This window comes from Anser cygnoides, chromosome 12 (assembly GCF_040182565.1).
Source record: "Anser cygnoides isolate HZ-2024a breed goose chromosome 12, Taihu_goose_T2T_genome, whole genome shotgun sequence".
In the NCBI taxonomy this organism is placed as follows: domain Eukaryota; kingdom Metazoa; phylum Chordata; class Aves; order Anseriformes; family Anatidae; genus Anser; species Anser cygnoides.
This window is the reverse complement of record NC_089884.1, coordinates 2,699,867-2,721,797: the sequence shown is the minus strand read 5'-3', so window position 1 is coordinate 2,721,797 and position 21,931 is coordinate 2,699,867. Positions and strand designations below refer to the sequence as shown.

The window sequence follows — 21,931 nt, the reverse complement described above, 5'->3', positions numbered from 1 at the left end:
AAGAAAAAAAGAGAAAAAAAAAAGAAAAAAAAAAAAGAAAGAGGAAAAAAAATAGGGGAGGGGGTGGAGAAAAAGCCCTGCAGAGCTTGAACAAGAGGGAGCGGCGGCCAAGGAAAGCAGGGGAGTCAGCCAAATGCTTCGCTCCGTGGCAGGGAGGGCGCGAGTGGGCCGCCCTGTAAATGTTTTGAATTTCCAAAACAGGAGGGAGAAGCCAAGAGCTGCCGAGCTCCCGAGCACGCCAAGAGGGACAAAGGGCAGCCCTGCGCGGCGGAGGCGCGGGCAGGCGCCCAGCACCCGCGCTCCCCAGCCCCAGCCCCCTGGGGGGCTCCGCCAGCACCGGGGCGAAGCAGTTTTAGGGTTCCCCCCCCCCCCCCCCACCACCACCCCGTTTCCCCGGCTCGGGGATAATTATAGGAAGGGAGAGGAAGCGCCGCAGCGCTCGGCGGGGGCGGGAGCCGGGCGCCAGCGGGAGGGTGGCGGGTGGGTGGTCGGTGGCTCCGCGGGCACGTCCTGCGCGGGGGCGACGCACGGGTGCCGGCAGGATGCGTGCCCGTGGGGACCGTGCAGGTTTGGGGGGAGCCAGCGGAGAAAACCCCGAAGCTGGGGGATGCTCCGGTGCTGGTGCGTGCCCGAGGGCAACCCGCTGGGAACGGGGAGACGGAGGAACCGCGCCATCGGGGTGCTGCGGCACGAGGCAGGGCGCAGGGGGCACCCGCTGCCCGCCCCGGGTTGCTCTCGGGGATGCGAGGACGCCACACGGGCGGCCCAGCGGGGCAATCTCCCCCCAGAAATCTCCCCGAAAAGCACAGCCGGCCCCCCGGGGAAGAAGAAAGGGCTGTGGCGACACGCAGGGAGCTGGGGCAAGCCCCCACGGGAACACCAACGGCACATCCTCTGTGCTCGGGGACGGGAGGGGGGGAGATCCCCAGCCTCCCCGTACCCCGGCTTATGACCTGAAATTATAACCTTCCAACCCAGCCTGCCTAATCCTGCCCCCCCCCCAGGCAGCAAACCCAGCCCCGCTGCCACCCCGCGAGGCCCCAGGGCGAGCCCCCCCCCCCCCCCCGGCGGCATTCCTGCAAGGTACCGCGGGGTTAGGGCCGGGCGGGGAGACAGTACGGGGCCTGTGCGGCCTCCTCGCAGCCAGATGTGCGCTAATAAGGCGGCTGCCCCCGCAGCTAATAAGGTCACTCGCTGGCTCCAGCGAGACGAGAAAACAAGCAGGGGCTTGGCCGCGGTACAGCCCCGACTTGGCACTCGCCGCGCGCCGGCTTCCTGAATTCTTGCTGCTCCGAGAGCGGCGCGGGGAGGCCGCGGGGAGCTCGCGGACACCCCCGAACCCCCCCCGCGGCCCACCCGCCTGCGGCACCCCCAGCGCCGCCGGCACCGCGCCCCGACACGTGGGGCGGGTGCCGGGGTGCCAACGGGGTGGGGGTGAGGACCCCCCCCCGGTGTCCCCAAGGTGTCCCCGAGCCGGCACACCACGAGGAGCGCTCGGGGTCGGTTTCTTGCCCGGGAAAAGCTCCCGGGAAGGGCTGGGGCTGCGGCAGGGGCGCGCGAGGATTCCTGCGAGGTTTTCCCAGCAGCTACACCTCGGCGAGCAGGGCTGCAGCCCCCTCCCTCCCTCCCTCCCTCCCTCCCTCCCTCGCTGATGGCGCCTCCAACTCCCTTTGTTTTAATATTATAAAGCAAGCCAGATGCCGGCTTTAATCCCCTCAGCTGGGGAGGATTTGCAAACACATTAGGAGGCAGAGCCGCTGCGAGCCGGCCCCTGCGCCGCCGCCGCCGCTGCTGCTGCTCCCCGGCCCCACGGCGCTCAGCCCCAGCTGCGGCCTCGGGAAGGGGATCCCGGCCTGGAATTGCCTTCCCGTGCCCCCAGCAGGAGCCGACGAGGTCCCGTCCCGTTGCACACACGTGGATGTGGGGCATCCCCTGGCGTCTGTGGCCCCGGGGAGCACCGGGAGGGCGCAAGGGGAAAAAGGAGAGGTTGGCGCGGGGCACGGGATGCGCCCCAGTGGCTAAACCCGCACGCGTCCCGCTTGCTCGCCCATCCATCCCGATGAAAAAGGGGGTGCAAGCAGGAGACTGCGGGCACGCACCCCAGGTGGGCACACGAAGCTTCCCCAGGGGGAAGGCCAGAGCACGGTGCCCCCCCAGCCCCAAGGGGAGCCCCCCCGCAGAGCCCCCGCCGGCACCGCGAGGGTTTCGCACTGAAGCGTCGCTCCCAAGAGAGCCCCGATGCAAAGCCCGGCCTTCCCCATCCTCCTCTCGACCCGAGGCCGGGCCCCAAATCCTCCCCCCGCCAGCAAGAGCCCCCGGGGCAGCCCCAGGGTGGCACGGGTGAGCTAAGGTCAGCCGGGAGAAGGGGACGCAGGCGGCACAAGGGGGATGGAGTCATTCTGCGACATTTGTCACGGCGCTGACATCGCCCTCCCGCATCCCCAGCGGGATGCTGCCCGCGGGGCTCTGCGCCTCCCTCCGCGTCGACGTGGGGACACCGGGGGGGGGGGGGGGGTCACAGCTCGCCAGATCCCTCCCCTGGGGCGGCAGCAGGGTGAGATCAACCAGGCGGCACCGCAGGACCCATTTATCCCCCGTGGCTGACAGCACCCAGGCGGGACCCCCAGCACCACGGCCCCCGGCACGTGGGGACCCCCGGCACGACGTCTCCACGACGCAGACAGGTGACCGCAGAGCCCCATCTGCCCCCGCTCCCACGAGGCGTACGTTCCACAAAAACAGCCAAAGCGGCCCAAATTGCCCCGAGCCCCTCTGGTTTTTTGTTGGTTTATTATTTTTTTTTTTTAGGGCGAGCTGTTTTGTTAAGACCAGGATCTCCTCCTTAGCAGCCAGGGGTTCAGAGGGAGCAGAGCTCAGTGCTTGAAAACGACGCCTCGTTTGCCAAGGAAATAATCCCAAGGAACAAAAAAAAAAATAAAAAAATAAAAAAAATAGCAGACTCAGAAGATAATTAACTCCACAAAGCAGCAAGCCCGAGAAGCTCCAACCTCTCCTCTGGAACGACCGAGCCTGGGCTCCAAGGACTTATTTCTCGCTGCCTGCAGCACCACGGCACCAGCGCTCGGAGCCCTGGGGATTTTACAGCCTAGGAGCTGCCGGGGCAGATTTGCCCCCCCCCCCCCCAGATTTGCCTCCCCTTCCCGTGCCCGGCTATCCCCTCCCAGTGCCCCTCATTAAATCTGGACCCCATAACCGTGCAGGGCTGTAATGGGGTCTCGCCCTGTCCTTATGGGGGCAGGAATGGGGACACTGGGGCTGGGGGGGCTCGATCCCCAGTGGAGAGGGGAACCCAGGAGCTGGAGAGGGGGGCCAAGGGCTGCTGCTGCCCCCCTACACCCAGACAGGGCAGCCGAACCCCTGGGGTACCCTGCAGCCCCCCCCCCCAATCCCCTCTGCCACCTTTGGGGCCGGTGGAGGGGATGCTCCATGGGGAGCTGCCACCACGAGCGGCCCCGGCAGCATCGCCGCCCCCCCCCCCGCCCGCCCGTGCTGCTCGGCACGGAGGGGAAAAAAAAAAAAAAGGAGAGAAGAGCCGAGAAAAAGCGGTGCCGAGCCAGCCCCCCCCTCGCTGCCACCTCCCCCCCCCCCTCCCCGGCATCCCCCTTCCCTCCCCGCAGCCTCCAGAGGAGCCAACGTCTCCGCGCACCCCTCCAGCCAGGGGATGGGAATGTGGAAGCAATTGCGCTTGGCAAGGCAGCAGCAGTGAGTCAAAAACAGTTGTTTGGCTTGTCAGCCACCCAGGCCCTGCAGCACTCTTGTTTTCCTTCGCCTGCCTTAACCCCTTCCCGCCCCACTCCCCGGCGGGGGCACGCAGCCCGGGGGGGGGCCCCAAGGACAGGGACACCCCCCGAGGGCGCCGCCGGCAGCAGGAGGACGCCCGGAGCTCCCCGAGCATCCCCCGTGGTCACCCCGGTGGGGACACCACCAGCTCCTTGTCCCCAAAAAGAGCATCCCCAGCCCCGCCGTGCCCTGGCAGGGCGAGGGGACACGGCCACGCGTGCCGGGGACCCCAGGTCACCGTCGGGCTGCCTCCTGGGCATGGGACCCCCCCCCCCCCCCCCCCAGTACCCCTAAATGAGGCCGTTTACAGCAGTTTGGTGATTCTGAGACTCCTTCCCCACCAGCTCCTCCAGCCCCTTCCCTGCCTGCCATATGGCAGCGAGGCCACGAGCGTGCCCGGAGCCGTGAGCAGGGGACACGGCCACGTGGCGGGGGCACCTCTCCGTCCCCAGCTCGCCCCAAGCACCACCACCCCCCCCCAGCAATAATAAGCCCTGTTTCCACCGACGCCACCGCTGATTTGGGACATGGGGACCCAGCCGTCCCCCTGCGGTGGGACAGCCACACGTGGGGACAGCCCCGCTGGCACCCAGCCGGGACCCCCAGCCCCAGCTCCGGGCTCCCCGTGGGACGCGGAGGACAAGGGGACGGGAGGGAAGCCACGGGAAGCCTCCTCCCTTCTCCTCCCAGCCCGGGGAGCCCCCAAAAACACCCCCAAAAGTGCGACAGGGACAGGGCAGGGGGATGGCTGGGGAGGAACCCGAGCCTACTGAGCGGTCGGGGAGGAAAATCCGAGGGCAGGCGTGTGTGTGAGAGACAAAGCAGGCTGCCGGAGCCAAGAGACGAAGGCAGGGACGCGATAAGAGGGGGAGCCGGGGCGCGCGCGGGCTGCAGCGAGGGAGAGGGGAGGAGGCGGCGAGGTGCTTGCTGACCAAAGTCATTGAACATTTTTTGGCACGCCTACCCCCCCCCCCCCCCCCCCCCCCCCCCCCCCCGAGCATCCTGGCCGTTGGCCCAGCTCGGAGCTGAACTTAAACAAACTCCTGTTGCAGCCATCTGCTTGATTTTAAAATAAATCAAACAATCTGTTGAGCCGTGGGTGATCAAATTTCCATCTGTGCGGACGCCTGCTCGCCTCCTCGGAGCCTCCGCTTGCCTCTACCAGCCAAACGCTGCTGGCAGCATGCGGCCTCCCTAATTCCTCCAGGAAAGGGAGAAACCGGACCTCCCCCCCCCCCCCCCCAGCGCCCCGGCCCCCTCCCGGCCCTTCCCCGCCACCCCCCGAACTCGAACCAAGCGCTATTTTTACGGCCGCCCACCGAAGAGATACGGATTCGGGATTCCGACGGGAGCAAGACAGCCACGGGGGGAGATCCCAAAAGCTCTCTCGCTGCCCATATAGGGTGGGGTGGGGGGGATTCCTCGTCCCCGTCCGTCCCACAGTGGGGGGAGAATTAAAAATAAAAGGGCAGCAGCTGCCGGGAGCTGGCCCCTGGCCGCCCCGAGACGCCGGTGACCGCAGGAGAGAAGGCACAGAGCGGGCCAGAAATAGCAGCTGTGAGCGCCGCGCGGCTGTCCCCACCGCGGTGACAGCGGGCACATGTCACCTCCCAGGTGCCCGGGTGTGCGCGGCTCCCGAGCCCCCCTGCCCGGCACCCAGCTCCTCCGCGGTGCCCCTGGGTGCCGCAGGTCCCCGGCTCGCCCCAGAGCCCGTGCAGCCACCCGCCGGGGCACGCCGGGACCCCCGTGGCTCTCCGGGGACGCGTGGTGGCCCCGAATGCTCTCCCACCAGCCGGGATTGAGCCCCTGCTGGCATCCTCGTGGGATTTGTCCCCCCCCTCCCCGAGCTTTTCCTTCCGCTTGGAGAGCGCCGGGATCGGGGCCAGCGCGGCCAGAAATAGGGCAGCGAGGGGAGAGGGGAAACAGCGAAGGGACCGTAAAGGAGGAAAAGGCTCGGCCCGAGGGAGGAGCGGGTACGGTAAGGACAGAGCGGGGACGGCTCCTGGCAGACCCCCGCAGCTTGAATCCAGGATCAGGCCCGGGGAGCACGCGGGAAAGGGGAGAGGAAAGGAAACCCAGCTGGAAGGGACGAGCAACGCAGCACCTCGCTGCCCTACAGGGCCGCAGAGCCCCCAGCGCATCCCCCTGGCACCCCCCCAGGATCTGCCCCGGTGGGGACCCCATGGGAAAACCAAGGCCCAGGCTGCGGGGGGGCCCCACAACAGGAGACCCGGGAGCAGGGGGATCAGCGGGGGGCTCCCCAATGTCCCCCCCACACACACACCACCGTGCACAGCACGGCCTTGCAGTGAACACATGGAGCGAAAACCAGGCACGGCCCCGACACCCAGGGCGAGCAGCGAGGGAGCAGGTTACGCTGCACCGGCAACGGCAGGAAAGGAGGAAAAAAAAACACACACACAAAAAAAAAAAACACCACCACCAGGCCCAAACCCCTTTTTGGAAGAGGAAAGGAGTGACAGGACCTGGCTGAGAAGCAGGAGAAAGCCCAGATTTCCGAGTTACTGTGCAGATGTTCTGGGCTGGAAACAGAAGACGGCAGGAGCGAGCTCGGCCCCCCCTCCGGAGACACCGCAGCCGGGGCATCTGCACTCGATCCGGAGGCAGCAGGGGCGGCTCCGGCCCCGGCTCCCCGGGGACCCGCCAGCCCCGGGGCCCCGTCCCCCCCCAGCGCGGGGTTGACCTTGGCACGGGACCTCCCGGGAAAACTGAAGGGCCTTGTCCTCGCCGTGTTTGCACTGCTGGGCACTCCGGGGAAGGGGGGGGGGGAAGGAGAAGAAAACGCAGCTGTTTGAGCGGTGAGGACAAGGAGGGCGGGCGGGAGACGTACACACACTCACATATATATATATATATTTCCTCCTGGCCAGGCTAATAGCTGAAATCACCAGCGCTTGATCATCAACTGACGGGATGCCTCTGGGATGCCTGGTGCCTTCCAGCAGCGTGCTGCGGGCAGACGGGGCTTTGGTGGTGGCAGTTTGCTGCTCGCCCCGCACCCCGCGCCGCACCGGAGACGCCTGGCGCAGCTGTCCGGCCGTCTGTCCATCCCTCCCCGGCCGTCTGGCCGTCCCTCCCCAGCCCGGCAGCCCTGCCACGGCTGCGAACCTCCGAGCGAGAGGCCGACACCTCGCCAAAACCTCCCCGGCTCCGAGGTCCCTGCCAAGACCCCGGCGGCATCGACCGTCCCCGCGCAGCCGCCGCGTCGGAGGAAGCGGCAGGTGCCGGGGGCAGAGTGGGGGACGACGCCAGGACGATGCCGGGACGTGGCCTCGAGGAGGGTCACGGGGGGGGCTGAGGTGCTGGGGACAGCCCGCACAGGCTCTGCGCGGGCTCCTGGGGCAGCTAACGACGTGCGAGGTCGGCCCCGTGTCCTCCCCGTGCTGACAGCAGCTGGAAACTGCCCCGGCGCGCCGAGCCCGGCCGGCTGCACCGCGAGGTGTCCCCGCGTATCCCCACTGGCCACGCACGGCGGAGGGACCCATCCCTCTCCTCCCAGTCCCTCGTACCTGTGGGCTCTGAAGTCCCTTTCTGATGTCCCCACGGGTCAGGAACGTCCCCCCCAAAGCTCAGACAGGGGAGCAGAGGGATGCGCTCCGGGTGGCCCGGCACAGCGGTGGCGCGGCAGGGCGCACGAGCCGCCCACCACCAGCAGCTCCCGCTCGCCCAGACCCAAAGCCACCGAACGACGGGGCAGCCCCCCCCTCAAAGACCCCCCTCGAAGCCCACCCCGAGCCCCTTAACCCCAGGCAGAGCCACCGCAGCAGCCGGCTCCGGGGAGGGGGGGTCCCTGCCGCGGGTCCCCCCAGCGCTGCGCCGCGGCCGACCCTGCCGGAAGGCGCGGGGAAGAGGCAGCAGCGCGGGGCCAGACGGCGATTTCCTGAGTTTGTGCGCAGCGCCTGAGGCAACGCCGGAGGCCGAGCTAATCCCGCCGCACCGAGCCCAGCACCGGGAGCTCCTGCGGGGAGGGCGACGGGACGGAGCTGCGCGGCTGCACGCTGCCAAAGCCCGAGGGTTTTGCCCCGAATTCGGCTCCCCGGCACGCAGCGGAACCGAGGCGGGCTGTGCCGCACAGCCAAAAGGGCTGGGAGCAACCCGGGTCCCCAGTGCAACTGGGAGCAGCCTGGAAGGCAGCGCTGGTGCTTGCGTTCACCCTAAAAGCAGCGCTCAGCCGTCCTCCAGCCGGAGAAAGCTCCTACACCTGCACCGCCACGCTGCAGGGCAGCGTGGGCACCCCCAGCCACGTTTCGTACGTGACACCGCGTGTCCCCCATGGGGGACAGGGGTCAGCACGCGACGCAAACCAGCCGGGGGTGGCCACGGTGCTCGCTGTGCCCCGGCACGGCTCAGAGCAGGTCCGAGAGGGAAGCCGGGGCAGCTGCTGCTCCGACCACGCCAGCGCCGCGCACAAACAGATGACTTCAGCCTCCCAAGAGCTACTGAAGCCCAGCAGCAGCACTTGCACTAACGCGGAACGGGGGGAGAAACAGAAAAAAAAACAAAATCCAAAAGCCGCGCGTTTGTGCCAGGTTGCATTTGGGCCGACCCAGCCTCGCTCCACAGCCGAAGATCCCAGGGGCTTCGCCATCCCTCGTGCATCCTCCCCCTGGTGTCACAGGGAGGAGAGCCGGGCTCTCCGTGCCACGGGGCACGATGCGTTTTGCAAATCCGGGGGTGCAAAGCGAGGGGGGGGGCAAGGCGAGGAGCAGCGGGGTGGCGCAGCGAGCCGCGCCGGGCCAGCACCTGCTGCAACGCGGCGCCGGCGCAGCCCTCTGCAAGGAGCCGCTGCCCCCGCAGCGCCAAGGCACGCTCGAGGAGGCGCCTCCGCAGCCCGTCTCGGCGGCGGCGGGGGGGACACGGAGCTGTCAGAGCCCTGGGCCGGGGCCCGGGAGGATTGTGCCGCTGGAAGGGCTCCCGCCTCCAGCTGCTCGCAGCGGAGGGAAGCCCGGCGCGGCTGGGAGCCTGCCACCGTCACGGCGCGCCGGTCCCCTCCCCGCAGAGAGGCCCTGTCCCCACGCCAGGGCCGGGTGTGCGTGCTGCACGAGGCGGTGCTGAGCTCATCGGGGCCTCCCCGCGGCCCTGGGAACGGGGACCTTGTCCCCCATGTCCCCAAACCTCCCACCCTCGGTGCCACGGCATCCCCAGCCCACCCCCAGGCTGAGGGGGGCTCGGTGTCCCCTTCCCCCCCTGCAGCCCCCACCCCAGGGACCCTCCTGTCCCACCACCCTGGCAGATTCACCCCTGCAAAGCCCTCTCCCAGCCTGGCTGAGCCGGGAAATCCCCAAGGAGAGCCGTGGCACAGCAGAGGGACGTTTCCACGCCGCCCTCCCAAGGCCAGCACCCCAGCCAGCCTTTTGCAGAGAGGGAGGGCGACTGCTGGCCAGATCCTGCCCAGCGGCACAGGACCAGCGGGAGCCGTTCGGCTGCTGTCCTTCACAGGGGACAGCGTGCCCCGTGGTGCCAGCAGGTCCCCGGGAACACACAATCCCTGCCCCCGTGCCGAGGGTGCCAGCGGGGAGCAACCCAAATCCCCCGCCCCGCTCCCGCCGTCGCCAACGTGGCTGCAAAAAGGAGCCCCCGGGACGCGGGGGGCTCGAGCAGAGCCAAGCTTCTGGACAAAACATCTGTCCGTCCGTCCGTCCGTCCGTCCCAGAGCTGTCCGTGCCTCTGCCCCATCTCCCGACTTGGCGGCGGCTTTGCAGGAGGCGCGGGGAGGGAGGCCGGAGCTGCTGCAAGATGCTCCGAGGGTTGCGAAAGCGTTTCCACCGCCGCGACTGCAGGGGAAGGGAGCCCGGCCCGGCCGTTCCCTCTCCCGGGGTGGCGGCGGGGATTGCGGGGGCTATTTTTTGGGGTGGGGAGGACAAAGGGAAAGCCGCCGGGCTGAGAAAGGAGCCCTTCCCTCCCTCTTTGTGGGGAGGGGACCCCGCACCTCCAAATCGTGCCGCGCGTCCCCCGCCACGCGGGGGGATGCCACCAGCACCCTCCTGGCTGCAAACGCCGCCCCCAGAAGAGCCCAGCCCGCAGGGGAGGAGGGGAGGAGAGGCTGCCAGGGCGCAGGCAGGTTTTCCTGGGCAGCACATGTCTGAGGCCAGCGTTTTTTTGGCAGGTGCCCTGGCCGCTGGGAGAAGAGAGGCAGCGTTCGGTCCCCGCGCGCCGCCGCCGCCACCGCCGCCGCCGCCGCTGCTTTTGGGAAAGGGAGAGGGAAGGGGGGGAGGGATTAGAAAAAAAATATATAGCAGCCAGCTGGTGAGCTGTGGAGTCAGCATGAGGCCCGCAGGACGCCGCGGCTGGCAGCGGCACGGGATCGCTGGCATTTTGGACAGCTGGGACGGCAAGGTCAGGCCAGCCAAAGCAAAAAAACCCTTTGCTCTCCCCCCCGCCCCCCGGGCACGGCTGAAGGACGTTTGCCCCCAGCCACAGACCCCAGCGCCCCGGGGTGACGAGGCGCAGGCAGCAGGGGGAGTTGGAGAGGAGCCGAGCAGCAGGACAGGGCACGGAGGGGCGCGGGTTTCCAGCCCGGCTACGCGCACGCCAAGCGCGGACAAACACCCTGACCTCACCGGCAGGAAAAAGCGGGAGGCACATTTCCCCGGCCTTGTTTCTTTGTTTGCCACCTGGGAACGCGACCCAGCGGGAGGCTGCGCCCCGAGCCGTGAAGTCACGGTGTGATCCTGGTGCCACCTCCGAGCCGCGACTGAGACCTCGGCCAAAACCGCCGGGCGCGTTTCTCCGGAGTCCGTCCCCCAGGGAAAGCCCCCTCACCAAAACGTGGCGTGGGCCTCGCTGAAAACCTCTCCACATACACACATACATTGCAAACAACGTGAGTTTGACCCGCTAAAAGTTGGCTTAAAATCCCCTCGGCCTGATTTCGCTCTTTATCTGTTACAATTAGCGACGGCAACAACCGGTGCAAGATGGAACCAGCAAAGCCAGCTCACGCTGGCCCCCAAAAAATGCCAAAAAAAGGTGAAAGGCGAGACCTGCTCCTCTCCCCCGCGCTCCCAGGAGCAGCAGCAGGCACCCCGGTGCGTGCCACCCTCCGCAGCCCGCACACGGAGCCGCGATGCTGGCAGAAGCTGCCAGCTTGGCAGGGAAAGCGCAAACCGCTGGTGCTGGCACCTCACCCGCTTGCCGGGAGATTTTTCTTCCAGTTTGCTTCGAAACGAACCAAAGATGCAGGCAAAACAGAGCTCCCCGGCCCGTCACCCGGCCCGAGAGGTTTCCTCCCTTCTCCTGCTGCCACGCACCTGAAGATTTGTGCCCTCCCCAGGAATTTGGCACGGGGAGGAGGATCAGGCTTCGCCCTCCGCCTCCTGGCTTTGCTTTCGCGGCATCGTTCCTGCCTCCACTCCTCAGGACAAGGCACGAACTTTGATGTCTGCCCGAAACCTCGCTCAGAAGGCCAGGGGAGGATGCTCCCAGCAGCTGTAGGCTCGCCTCGGGGCTTCGAACCGCGTCACGGCCCTAAAGGAAGGGGGCAAAGCCCTGCACGGATCGGGATCGTCTGCACCGCCGGGAAGCCGGGGTCGGGTGCCACCCCGCGACGAGAACCAGGGGGGTCCTCTGCCAAGCCCTGACGCGCCCCAGTGCTTGCAGCAGGGAAAAGCTCAGCCTCGTTCAGCCGAGGGCTCTCGCCTCACCCGGACCCAAACCTTCTCCTTCTCCTCCTCCTCCTCCTGGGGACGGGCTCCTCTTGGGGACACCCGCGCGTGGCGGCGGCGACACGAGAGCAGAGCCCTGCTTTAACAGCAGGCAGCGCTCGGAAATCGGACGGAGGGTGGGGGTGAGAGGAGGCAGCAAAGCCTGCAGGGTGCTCCCGGGGACGGGGAGCTCCCCGGGTGCGGGGTGGGCAGCTCGCTGAGCGGCACCTGGAGGCGGCGGGAGAGGCTCTCCTCGAGCCACGGCAGGGTGCTGAGCCCTGCCGTGCTGGGGCGTTTCAGCCCTTTAGGTAAGGGCAGGAGGACTCGGACACGCTGCTCCAGAGACGTCTCCCGCAGGAGCGACCAGCCTGGGACGTGGTCGGCGGCACCCCAAGCCCGCGGCACCCACAGCGGGACGGGACCCGCTTCGGTCGGAGAGCGGTGGGTGCTGCTGCCAGCCCCCCGTGGCTGTCGTGATCCCACCCCGTGCATCTCTGCCCCCCCTCCCGCAGCACCCCGGCCATCTCCAGCCCGCACAGGAGGATGCGGCTCCCACCCGCGCCGTGCCTGCGGCAGCAGGGGCGCTGCGGGGCGGCTTTACGGCACTTTTATGGCACCTTACAGCTTCACCCCGTGCTCCACCTTCCCTTAACCCTGACAGCTCTGCGGGCTGTAATCCCCTCTGCGCGTCCTCGAGGCCAGCAGCCCTCTCACCTCTCCCCTCCCACATCGTTCCCTCGGGTCCGCGGGCGCTCAGCGCCCTTTTCTCTCCGAGGCTTTCACCACCACGGTTTATGATGCTCGGAGCAATTCCCCCCTGCACCTGCTTGGCTCGCAGCAGCGCCTGCTCGTAAGGCACCATCGGGCAGCACCGCAGCCCCCCGGGATGCAGCAGCCCCCCACAGGGACCCACACACCCCCCTCGCAAGGAGCAGAGCTGGATGCGCTCTCGTGGTGCACACCCCAGAGGGGACCGAGGGTGGCAAGCCAACAGGCACCCATACTGACCCAAATCCCCCCTACAAACCCAAATCCACCCTCCAACAGCCAAAAGCGGGGTCTGCGGCGGCCCCAAGGAGCTTACCTCCAAGAGAGGCTCCTCGAGCAGGACCTGGTCCCCACCACCAGCAGCAGGGGCACCAGCCCACCCCAAACGCCTCTGCCTCCCCCCTAATGAGCTCCGGGTGCTGGGTTCCCTCGTTAGCGGCTCCAAGCCATCCCACAGAGGACCCAGCCTCCACGTGGACGTCCGGCTGCAGTTACCCAGCTCCAGGCCTGAGCTCCGGACCCAGAGACAAGGAGGTCGCCCAGCTGCGGGCAGGGCAGCAGCAAGCCACCAGCTCCGGGTGCAGGGGGCGTCCGTCCTGGGCATGGGAAAAAAAAAAAAAACCACGAGGATTTGGAAAATAAAGCAGCGGAGCTGCGAGGAGGGGCAGGGCGGTGGGTTTAGCCCCCTGGTACAGCAGGATCCTGCCAGGTTCCACATTAACGGGGATGGGAAGAGCGTAAAGGTGGGGAGGGAGAAGGTGAAGGGACCTTCAGGGCCACAAAAGTCCGCCCCAGGACGTGGAAGAGCCCCCCCAAACCGAAGCGGTGCCCGCCCTCCCCAAGCAGCTCTGTGTAGGAAGGGCTCTGCCTCGCCTCCCGCGCGGTGCCTGTGGTATCAGCCCCTTAATTTGCTCATTAGCACGCCCAGGAACAAGAGGGAGGAACTGAATGGCATCCCTTCCCCAGGACACCCTCGGCGTCCTCCTCCTCCTCCTCCCCCTCCTCTGCCTCTCCCGACCCCACACAAAAGCTTTTCAGAGCTCCTCAGGTCACACACGGGGCCGCGGGCAGGAGCCAAGGGGAAGTTTGGGGACAGCGGGGACAAGGAGACGAGGACGTGTGTCCGGGAAATGCCCGGCTCCAGGGGAAAGGGGCAGGAAATCCCCGAGCACCAAATGCTGGAGGCCGAGCTGGGGCAGAGCCGCTCGGGATCAGCGCGGCCACCAGCACCACGTGCCCGCGCCATGGCCTGGGGACGCTGCGGGGACAGAGGTGGGGAACACCCGCTGGGGACACGCGGACCCCGTTCCCCTCACCGCCTGCACCCTCCCGGCCCCTGCTGGAGGAGCACCCCGGGGTGAGCGCCGCTCGCCTGCCTCCCAAACCCCCTGCGGCCACCGGACAGCACGGGGTGAACGCCACCAGCACCCTGCAGACGCCAGTGACCCAGGACAGACGGACGGATGGACAGAACAGCCATGAGCACGACCCCGAGCATCCCGCGAGCCTCCACCACCTCGACCCCCTGCGCGCGCTGCGAGTTGCACCAGCTGGAAGCAGCCTCCCGGGAGGGCGAGCTTGGAAATGAACCGTCCACGTCCACGTCCACGAGCGACCTGCCCCGATGGCAGGGCAGCCCGGCTCGGGCCCGCAGGACGAGGGGAAACCTCCTGAAAGCAACGGGTTTCCAGAGGATTCCCCTCGCCGGTGCCAAGCCCACCTCCCGCGCCATCCTGGCACGGCCGCGCCGACCCTTGGGGTCCCGGTGGGGTCCCCCCTGGCACGGCCGGACACGGAGCCACGAGCCCCCGGCCAGGGAAATTATATTTGTAACGGGGCAGGGGAGAGGGAGCGGAGAGAAAAGGAGCGCTGCCTCGGAAGGGCTGTTTTGCATTTCTAAAGAAAATGCCAGCGCTTCGGAGAGCCGCGGGGTTCTGGCTCCGAACGGAGCCGAAAGGCTTTGAAAAGTAATTTGGGGATTTGGGATGCTGGTATTTTACAGAGCCCGGTCTAGGGCCTGGCCTGCAGATAGAGAGCAGCTGCTCTCCAGGAGCCACGCTCCCACGAGCTGGAAATTCGGGGTAAGAGCAGCAGTTTCCCCCGTCCCACGAGAAAGGCGAACTCACTACACGAAAATCTTTGCTCTTCCGTGCAACTTCCCAGGCGGTGCCCCCACGGCGCCCTGCGCAACCCCGCTCGGCTCGCCCCGAGCCTGCACATCAGCCTCCCAGCTGCAGGAAGGGCTCGGGTTTCTCCGAGAGGAAACCCTTTGATTCGGGCGCCCTATAAAACCGGAGATAACTCGGGAAGTTTCCTCGGCGGCGCAGGCTGCGCGCTCCCTTCGGCCGGAGGAATTTCCCGAGGATGCCGGCTGCGGCGGGCACGGGCAGCCCGCCCTGAGCTCTCTGGTTATCCCGGGCTGCGAGCAGTCCAAGACCAGGATTTCCTCCGTTCTGGCCACCTCGGAGGACAAACAACCCCACCTCCTTCGCGCGGGGCTCCGAAAGAGCCGGCGCCAGCGGCGCAGATATATGGTTCTGCAAGCGGACAGGTCTTGGCTCTCCCGAGCCTCTTGGAAGGATTTTTATCCGTTCCTTGTCGGCTTGACGGCTCCAAAAGTTCATTGCTAAAGGCACCCCATCCGTTAGCGTTCGCCCCCCCCCCCGGGACCGAACCCGAAAGGAGAGCATCCATCTCTGTCACCGCTCTGTCTCCCGCTCGGTGCCAGAGGCGTCACAGCAGGGGGAAAGGCCGGGAGGGAGGGATGGGGAGGGGAGGGCTCGGGGCCCAGCGCCTTACCTTGGGGAGCAGAGCCGGGGGCGCCGCGGCCAGCAGCTCCGGGGGGGCCACGCTCTTGCCGGCCAGGACCACGGCACCGCACTCGGCACAGGCGCCGATGGTCAGCTGCTTCCCGTCGTCCACCAGCAGGCTGTTGGCCACGCGCAGGGTGTAGAGGAAGACGGGGAGCCTGGCGACCTGCACCGCTTTTAATCCAAGGCATCGCTTCTTCTCCTGGCGGCAGAAGAAGCAGACGAAGGTCTCCACTTTGTACTGCCGGGACCAGGCGCTGCTGGGGTGGTGGGAGTTCCTGCCCTCGTGCTGCAGCCACTGGCCCAGCAGGTCATGGTAGCAGAGCACGCAGGTGGCCACCAGCCCCGTGGAATCGGCCGGCCGGGCCCGCGGGGCGGGCGGGTAGACGGTGAGGAAGGGGAAGAAGGGCTCCTTCTCCCCGAAGCGCCCCGGCGGGTTGACGTTCAGCTGGAACTCCTTGCCGGCCCCCAGCTCGGCCCCGCAGATGTAGCAGACGGAGCCGGGGCCCGGCTTGATGGCGGGGTGGCCGGACAACACGCCGGGCTCTCCGGCGGAGAAGACCTGGTGGTACCTCCCCAGGAAGCTCTGCACCGAGGCGATGAGCTCCTCGTTGTGGCAGGCCCTGTACATGGCCCACAGGTCCTGCAGGACCCCGTAGCACTTGCGGCAGCTGCTCACCTCCCAGTGCTTGTTCAGCCCTTTGGCGCCGGGCGGGCACGGCAGGAGGCTGAGGAAGGGGAAGTGCATGGTGCTCTTGGCGTTGCCGTTGGTGATCTTGGCCGCCACCGGCCTCGCCTCCTTGCCGCACTCCTCCCCGCACAGGTAGCAAGCCTCGGGCGCCGGCGGCGCGCTCGCCCCGTCCTCCTTCGGCCCTCGGCGCCCCTTGGGGGCGGCGGCGGCGGCGGCGTTGAGGGGCACCACGTAGAGCCGCTGCAGCACGGGCACGTTGGCCAGCTCGAAGCTCTGCCACTGCTGCATGAGGGAGGCGAAGCAGCAGGGGCACACCAGGGTGCTGCCGGCCGGCGAGAGGGGCTGGGCGCCCGGCGGGGGGCTGTGAAGCCAGAGGAAGGGGAAGAAAGGCGCCGGCGAGCTCCTCTCCTGCTTCTGCACGTGGACGCGGTGCTGCCCGCCGGGCGCCAAGGGGCTGCCGCAGATGTAGCAGGCGGTGCCCGCCGCCCAAGCGGGCCGCTCGCCTTCCTCCTCCTCCTCCTCTTCCTCCTCCTCCTCCTCCTCCTCCTCCTCGCTGGTGATGTTGATCTCGCTGTCCTCCGACGAGCAGCACGGCGGCCCCCGCTTGCCCCCGGCCGCCGGGGGGGCCCCGACGGTGCCGCCCGTCCCCTCGGCCTCCGACAGGGGCTCGGCGTCGGACAGCTCGGAGAGCTCGGAGCCGGCCGCCGGCCCTTCGTCCTCCTCCTCTTCCTCTTCCTCCTCCTCCTCCTCGTCGTCGTCTCGGCGGCCCGGAGCAGCGGCGGGGTCCCAGCCCGGAGCCCCCCTGCGCAGCCCGGTGCCCCCCGAGGCCGCTTCGCACTGGTGGGGCCGCTTGAGCCAGTACATGCGCTTCTCCACCGGCGTGCGGCTGCGCTCGAACGAGTCCCACTGCTCGCCCAGGAAGCAGCGGCACACGGCGCACACCAGCGCGCAGCCCTCCGCGGACACGGCGCGGGCGCCGGGCGCCGGCTCCTGGTGCTGGAGGAAAGGGAAGAAGGGCCGGTGGTCGCGGGGGGGCCGCACCTGAAGCTTCAGCTCCTTGCCGCGGCTGATGCCGCCGCCGCAGATGAAGCAGCAGAGGGCCGGTGAGGGGCTCGCCGGAGCTCCGGCCGCCGCCGGGCCCCCCTCGCCGGCCGCCAGCGCGGCCATCAGGCGCTGCTTGCGGGAGAGCGGCGCCGCCGCCGCCGCCCCCGGCCCCGCCGCGCTCATCGCCGCCCCCGGCTCATCCCGCGGCTCCGGCGGCCACGCAGGCTCGGGGGGCGGGTTTGCCCGGCGCTCCCCCCCCGCTCACACACACAGCGCGCACAGCGCACACACAGAGCACACACACAGCACACGCCGCTGCCGCCCCCCCCCCGGCCGGAGAGGGGAAAGATATAGAGGGGGGGAAGGGGGAAGGGGGAAGGGAGAAGGGGGAAGGGGGGGGAAAGTTGGAAGGGGAGAGGGGGTGGGAGGTGGGGGGGTGGGGAAAGGGGAAGGGGGAGGAAGGGAAAAGGGGGGGAAAAGGGGAAAGGGGGAAGAAAAGGGGGAAAGGGAAAAGGGGGAAAGGGAAAAGGGGGGAAAGGGGGGGGAAGAAAAAGGAAGGAGAAGGGGAAGGAAAAGGGAAAAAGGGGAAGAAAAGGAAAAAAAGGGAGGAAAAGGGAAAGAAAAGGAAAGAAAAGGGAAGAAAAGGAAAAAAGGGGAGAAAAGGAAAAAAGGGGAGAAAAGGAAAAAAGGGGAGAAAAGGAAAAAAGGGAAGAAAAGGAAAACAAGGAAAGAAAAGGAAAAAAGGAAAGAAAAGGAAAAAAAGGAAAGAAAAGGAAAAAAAAAGGAAAGAAAAAGGAAAAAAAAAAAGGAAAGAAAAAGGAAAAAAGGAAAGAAAAGGAAAAAAAGGAAAGAAAAGGAAAGAAAAAGGAAAAAGGGGGAAAGAAAGGAAAAAAGGGAAAGAATAAGAAAAAAGGGAAAAAGAGAAAGGAAAAAACGTGAAAAAATGAAAAGAAGGAAAGGAAAGAAAAACTAAAAGGAAAAAGGAAAAAAAGAAGAAAAGGGAAAATAAGAAAAAAGGGGAAAAAGGAAAAAACAGTAAAAGGAAAAAAAGGGGGAAAAAGAAAAAGGGAAAAAAAGAAAAAGAAAAAAGGGGGAAAATTAAAAAGGGAAAAAAGGGGGAGAAAGCAAAAGAAAAAAACGGGAAAAAAGCGGGAAAAAAAAAAGCAAAAGGAAAAAAAGAAAGGAAAAAAAAAAAAGCCCTAACGAAATAAATAATTTTTAAAAAAAAAAAAGAAAAACCACCGGCGCGGGATAAAAAAGTTCGCCGCGAGAAGGCCGGGCCGGGCGGCGAGGCGCGGAGGAAGGGCGGCAGCTCAGCCTCCTCCCGGCCCCGCCGCCGCCGCCGCCCGGCCCCGGCGCCCCCCGCCCGGCCCCTCCCCGGCCGCCCCCCCCCGCGCCGCCCCCCGCCAAGACCGGCCCGGCCCGGGACGGGGGGGGGGGGGCTCCGAGCTGCGCCCCCCCCCCCCCCACCTCCCGCCCACGCCGGGACCCCACGGGGGGGCGTCCGCAAGCCCAGCCCACGGGGCTCGGAGGGGTCCCAAAACGGGGGGGGGGGATAAGGGGGGGGCACACAGCGAGCCCACCCCCGGGGGGGTGTCAGCAATCGAGCCCATGTGGGGGCCCCACGCCTCGTTCCCTCCCTGCACCCCGTCTTTATGCCATGGTGCTTGGCGCAGCGTGCACCCCGAAAGTGGCACCGCAGGGGGGACGTGTCCCAAGGGGGGGATAAAGTCCCATGGGGGGCACCGTGTCCCATGGGTGGACCGTGTCCCATGGGGGGGACTGTGTCCTATGGGGGGACTGTGTCCTATGTGGGGGACTGTGTCCCATGGGGGCTGTGTCCTATATGGGGCTGTGCCCTATGGGGACCCTGTACGTCCCATGGGGGGCTGTGCCCTACAGGGGGCTGTGTCCTATAGGGGGCTGTGTCCTATAGGGGGCTGTGCCCTATGGGGACCCTGTATGTCCCATGGGGGGCTGTGCCCTATGGGGACCCTGTATGTCCCATGGGGGCCGTGTCCCGCGGCACCCCCCGGCTGTCACCGACACTGCCGCGCAACCCGCCGTTATTAACCCGGCGTCCCCACCGAAGGCCGGCCCCGGTAATTTATTTCCCATTTCAAAGCCCTGCCGCCGTTCCAGTTCGGTACCAGATCCTATTTCCCGCTCGCTCCTAAAACGCTGCAGCGCCTCGCCGCTCGCTGCTAAATAGCTGCTGTGTTCTGCGCCGGGGCTGGCCGCCTTTCAGCGAGGCGTGCAATAATCCCGGAGCGTCCCTACCTGCCTCCCAGCCCAGCGATGAGATTTAGTGCTGCTGAAGCATTTTGCTGTCCTTGGGCAAGCGGCGCCGCCGAAGCGCGAGCTGTACCCGGGGCTGACTTACGGGGCGCCCGCTCAGCAAAAAAAAAAACCTATAAAAAATTAGGGATATTAACGGCCCTGGGGATAGCTGCACGCGCTCGGTCGAGGCGGCGGCACACGTGGCAACGTGGCCAAGCTCACGGCAAGTCACCGCAACGGCCCCGCTCCTGTCCTTGAGCCTGTCCTGCTGCTGGGGCCGGTGCAGGATCGGACCCAAAGAGGGACGCTCGGTGCCTGGGCTGGCACGGGGAAGCCGCCCCGTGCCCGCTCCTCGTCGCCCATCGGGCCACCCCGCAGCGCGGCCGCCGCCAGCGGTCCTGGAAGCGGTGCTGTGCCCCGCTGGGCTTGGCCAGCCCGTGCTGTCATCCCCTGGCCGGGGCCGCGGGTGACGGCGTCCGATGCTCGCCGGCAACTGTGAGATCAAACGGCTCGGGGGACATCAGCCGGAGCGCGGGCAGGGGGCACGGGGGCTCTTCGGGGACGGGGATCCAGTTTCCCCGCAGATGGCTCCGGCAATAAAGACGTGGGGGGAGCGGGGAGGCGACACACGAGGCGGGGAACACGATACCCCGGGAGAACGGGCTCCGCGGGGCTTTTTTTTTTTTTTTTTCAGGGTGCTCCAGAAGGCAGCGGGGGCCTCGTTGCGTTTTATTTATTTATAGGCCTGATGTTGCGGCTGCTCTATGCGGCGAGGGCGGCGGGAGCGCGGCGCGTGCTGGGAGTGCTCTTTAAAGGTCTCCCAGCATCGCCCCTTCCCCCTGACGCCCCACGGCCAGCACCGTGGGCTCCCTCCCTGCGGGGGTTTCGCTACGGCACGCATTTTGAGACCCAGCAGGATGGGACCCCCGCCTGGGAAAAGCCCCCGGGCAGCAGCAGCAGCGGGTAGGGGAAGGCTTCAGCCATCCCTGCAGCCTCCACTTCTGCTCCCTGCTGGTTTTTCCCCAGGGAGCAAGGCCCCGGGCTGCCCCCCCTTGCCCAGCCGGAGCCCCGCTGCCCCCCCCCGGTGGGCTCAGCCCACCCCTCGCCGGGGCCGACAGATGCTCTCCCGCCTGCGCCGCAGATGGGCGAGGAAACAACGCGCTGCATTCACGGACCCGAGGCCGGAGCCCCCCCTTCCTCATCCTGCCCCAAAACCCCCTCCATACAACTTTCTGCCCCCCACCCCCCCCCAAGCCTCTCCAGGGGGGCTCCGAGCCCCCGGCTCCCCCCGCGGCCCCACGTCCCGGCGGGACGCAGCCTGCCTGGGAGCAGCTCCCCGGGCCTTGGCTGCGCAGGGACAGAGCAGCTCATTTATCATCCACCGCCGCCCCGGCCCTGCGGTCGCTGTTTTGTTTTTTTTTTTTTGATTTTTTTTTTTTTTTTTTTTTTTTGCAACAGAGAAGCTGGGAGGGAGAGAGAATTTCTCAAGTCGGCCCCGGCAAGAACTGAAAACATATGCCCTGGCGGCAAAGCCGTCCCCCGGGGCGCGCGGCGATGGAGGCGAGCCTCGCGCAGGATTTTCCACCGCGGCTCCCTCCGCGCCCCGGTGCCGGGGAGGGTCCCCGTTGGATCCAGAGTTTTCAAGCCACCCCGGGGCTGGGGATGGGGTCTGCAGCCCCGTCCCACCTCCGGCACCGTCGTGTCCCCTGGCACGGAGGCAAAGCCAAGCGAGGCGGGGCCGGGCGGCCTCCGCGTGGCCGCGTTGCGCCAGGGCCGGGGAGCGGGCGCTGGTTGTGCAAGGTGCTGAGCAAACAGCCCCCGGGGGCCGGGCGGCCCTGCCAGCCCCCCCCCGGCTCGCATCAGGAGAGTTTTGGCCGTGCCAGCAGCCTGCACGCTGCCGGGGCCACCCGTGTCCCCATCCCCGTCCCCATCCGTGCCCGGCGGTGCCCGCTCGGTGGCCCGGTGGCCGGCGGCCACGGTGCCCTCGCGGGGAGGCACGTGCTGCAGATCCCCGTCCCCAGGACCCGGAGGTTAATATGGAAATTACCAACTGCTTATTCCTTCCAGCTGTTGCTGTGAGTCATCGAGTGCCTTAAAGAGCATTTCAAACAACACAGTGCCTTCGAGACAGCGTGACTGCTCCCCCCCCCCCGCCACCCCCCCCTCCGGATAATCCTCCGCGGGGTCTGCTGGTGGTAAAGGGAAGATTTCTGCCAGGAGGCGATTCCCAGCCTCGCGTGGCTCGGGGAGGCAGAAGAGCAGCCCCTGGGCTCCCACCTCTGCCGTGGCTTCCCACCGTGGAGCAAACACAGGGGAAGGGGTCGGGGGAAATCGCCCCGTGCCGGGCTGTGGGGCAGGGGGGCAGCGAGCACCGGGCGCTAAAATCACCCTGGGAATTGCTGCAGTCCCAGGCCCTCAGAGGGGCTCCCTGGCACAGCTGCTTTCGCTTGGAAAACCCCCCATCATCCCCGTTCAAAAGCCGTCAGGGACACACAAACGCAACCAGACGCAGGCGGGGGTGGCGATCCCCTCTGTGCCACCCGGGGAAACTGAGGCACGCGGCTCTCCCAGGTGGCCAGCCCGAGTGTCACTGTGTCACCTGCCCGGGGTGAAGCCAGCGGCGTGGCCACCGCGGGACGCGGGGCCAGTGGCCTGAGGTTCAGCGACCTTGAACTCTGCGCTCAACAGCTGTGTTTTCCTCTGCAAACTTTATTTTTTTAATTTTTTTTTTGAAAGGCCGGCCTATGCGCTCGGTTGGTGCTTATTTTCAGGTGGAAAAGATGGAGCTGCTTTACAGAACTATTCAGGGTATGTGCTTTATCTGCTGCTTTAAATGCTCTGTGGTGTTTTTTTGTTTTGTTTTGTTTTGTTTT

The 21,931-nt window shown here is 66.7% G+C and overlaps 1 protein-coding gene across 2 annotated transcripts in view; it reads right to left on the bottom strand.

Annotated features, from left to right (window-relative positions):
* Positions 1-17,077, bottom strand: part of GSE1 (Gse1 coiled-coil protein) — a 103,591-nt gene extending 86,514 nt beyond the window's left edge. The window contains exon 1 of one of the 2 annotated variants that reach the window (XM_048075100.2): positions 15,033-17,077. In XM_048075100.2, coding sequence (XP_047931057.2) covers positions 15,033-16,961 — 1,929 coding nt within the window. In that variant the 5' untranslated portion in view covers positions 16,962-17,077. The remainder of the gene's footprint in view (positions 1-15,032) is intronic. The other variant, XM_048075101.2, reaches the window with a different exon arrangement.
* Positions 17,078-21,931: the final 4,854 nt, after the last annotated feature.